This window comes from Rhinopithecus roxellana, chromosome 19 (assembly GCF_007565055.1).
Source record: "Rhinopithecus roxellana isolate Shanxi Qingling chromosome 19, ASM756505v1, whole genome shotgun sequence".
In the NCBI taxonomy this organism is placed as follows: Eukaryota; Metazoa; Chordata; class Mammalia; order Primates; family Cercopithecidae; genus Rhinopithecus; species Rhinopithecus roxellana.
In genome coordinates this window covers 16353244-16355983 of record NC_044567.1, presented here as the reverse complement: position 1 = coordinate 16355983, position 2740 = coordinate 16353244, and the positions used below count along the sequence as shown (strand labels likewise).

At 49.7% G+C, this 2740-nt stretch overlaps 1 protein-coding gene across 1 annotated transcript; it reads left to right on the top strand.

The window, feature by feature from the left end:
- The first annotated feature begins 1023 nt into the window (after window positions 1-1023).
- LOC104658498 (keratin-associated protein 17-1) lies at window positions 1024-2297 on the top strand. Its single transcript, XM_010358560.2, has one exon. The coding sequence runs from the start codon at window positions 1582-1584 to the stop codon at window positions 1885-1887; it is 306 nt and encodes a 101-aa protein (XP_010356862.1). The 5' UTR covers window positions 1024-1581; the 3' UTR covers window positions 1888-2297.
- The last annotated feature ends 443 nt before the right edge of the window (window positions 2298-2740 follow it).

Sequence of the window (2740 nt, the reverse complement as noted above, 5' to 3'; positions counted from 1 at the left end):
TAGCTTCTCAAGTTCTCATAAGCACACATTTTGATTTATCATAAGGACAGGGATACAGTTTGGGAATCTGTATTTTTCAAAAGGCCCCCTTTTAGGCAATTCTGACATAAAACCCTGGACCAGATGATGTTTCAGGGGTTCCTCCCAGCTCTAAAATTTCATATCCTGTGAAGTACTGAGTATCATATCAGATCCAAGTAACCCATTCATCATTCAGCCTCCGGACCCCCACCCTGTCCTTAGTCCTTCTAGCCCTTCTTAGAGACTGTCTTACTTCTAGCCCATCTGAAAAAGAAAGGGAATTGAAAAGGGAAGGACTGGATCCCTTGATCCAGATCCTTACTCCCATCCCTCCTTCCATTCCCACCCCACCCCTATCTTCTGTCCTCCACCCCTACTAGATGTTGTATTCCAGCTCCAGGGCTGCCATGGGCACTCCAAGCGGAGACAAGGCACCAAAGTCCAAGAAAGAGACAGAAATTTTGACCCATCTCAGAATTTACACATGGACCTGAACCATCTATAGATTTTTGACTCCTTCCAAAGGCATTTTATTCCTTGGGATGACACTGGGTATTTTGTACTCTAATTTCTCCTTCTGCCAGATGGTCTATAAGGTTGGAGCTCTTTACAAAAAGTGCCTAACATTCCCATTTTAATGTAGGGTTTTGGATATTTACTGATCTCCTTCCTGCTTGCTTCCTTCTTTTCTTCTTTCCTTTCTTCCTCTCCTTCTTCTCTTCTTCCTCTTCCTGCATCTCTTCCTTTCCCCATCAAGGACAGGCCAGGGGCTGGAGTGGTGGTGGGTAGAGGGTTCTGATTTCAGTTTCTTTGCACCTATTTAGAGAGAAGTGTGAGTATCCAGCTCACCATGTAGCCAAGACAGACCGTGCCTCACCAGCTTCTTGCAGCTTTACGATGAGTCTCTCTCCATTTCACAGGGCAGTTATTACTCATGATTGATGCTCACGGGCCAAGCCTAAATGGGTGGCACACTCCCCATACCACACACAGACACAAACATTTGCCTGGCTCACGTGAACCGGGATGAGGATGCCATTTCCACCTGGGAGAAGCCACGTGATCAGGCCTTCTCAGCAGCCTCCATTGGTGTCAGGGGGAACAGGGCATTTGGCTGTTGCTGGTCTGCCTTTCCAGGACTAGCATCCATGGAAGATGGGGGTCCATCACCAACCTGGGAAGATGTGGGAGGTGAGCGCCTCATTCCAGAGCCAGAGGCTGTGGCGACTTCCCCCTTCTATCTTCAACCTAGGCTAATGACAGCTGGCAGATGCTTGGCCATGATGACAGGTCTTTTCGAAGATGTATTTTTACCCTCTGGACAAACAGCAGTTGGCAGGAGTGGGGCGTTTTTATGAGTTGAGGTACTCAGGACTGGAAAATAAACAGCCAGTTAATGATCCGGTCTTACGGAAACTTGCACAAATAATAACAAAGAAAACATCCCGTCCGTCGTGCCTGGGTGAGGGGATATAAAAGCTGCCGTCCAGCTGGCTGGCCACGGTCAGTCGTGGGGAACTCCGGCTGCGTTACTGACCTGCGAGCTGACAGGCCGGGACCATGGGGTGCTGCCCGGGGGACTGCTTCACCTGCTGCACCCAGGAGCAAAACTGCTGTGAAGAGTGCTGCTGTCAGCCGGCCTGCTGTGGCTGCTGCGGCTCCTGCTGTGGCTGCGGGGGCTCTGGCTGCGGGGGCGGCTGCTGCGGATCGTCCTGCTGTGGATCTGGCTGCGGGGGTGGCTGCGGAGGCTGCGGAGGCTGCGGGGGTGGCTGCTGCGGATCCAGTTGCTGTGGGTCCAGTTGCTGCGGCTCCGGGTGCTGTGGGCCTGTGTGCTGCCAGCCCACACCTGTATGCGACACAAAATGAAGACCTCCGCCACTGATGTAGTCCCACCGAAAGCCTCCATCTGCTCCAGGGCGACAGCCCCTCGTGTACAGAACCTTCCATGCCCCCAAGACAGTGTCTTGCCTTTCTCTGATTTGTAGAGGAGGGCTTGTTCTCCAACGCCTGCTCTGGTATTTCAAGGCACTGAGAACAGGAGCCATACTCTGATGAAACATTAAAACTGGGTCACAACAAAGTGACCCCAAGCTCAAGGGTGAATCTCCAATACTTATTGATTCACGTGAAGTTCAATGTCTTGTACTATAAGACATCCTCTTCTTCAAGGTGTCTTTGGGACTGATCCTTCACCCTGGCTTTCTGCTGCTTCTGAGATGCAAAAAAAGTCTACCTTCTTTGTGATCCTCTTAATAAATTTGAGCATGCTGGCATAACCTAATTAATTCCCTTGCCTCTTCCTTGATCTCCCTGCTGAGGATTGGGTTAGAAAACTTCACTCTGGCATCTGCTTAGGGTTTTTGAAATGTGGTTTTTGGATCACCTGCATCGAAATTACCTGGGAGCTTGTTAAAACTGGAGATTCTGAGGCCCTCCCTAAGACATACAGAATCGGAATCCGTGGCCTGGGAATCTGTATTTTTAACAAGAACCTTAGATAATTCTTATGCACTGAAGTTTGAGAACCGTAGATCTAGACGGAAGCTTCCGTGTGCTGCATGAGATTCACTTGAAAAGCTTTTAAAACTATAGATCCTTGGGTTTTATCACTGGAGATTTTACCCATTAGCTCTAGGGCCTAGAGTCCCCCCGGACCTGTGTTTTTAAAGGCTCCTGGGCAAATGCTGATGCTGGCCACATTTAATGGTGATTGAAGGGC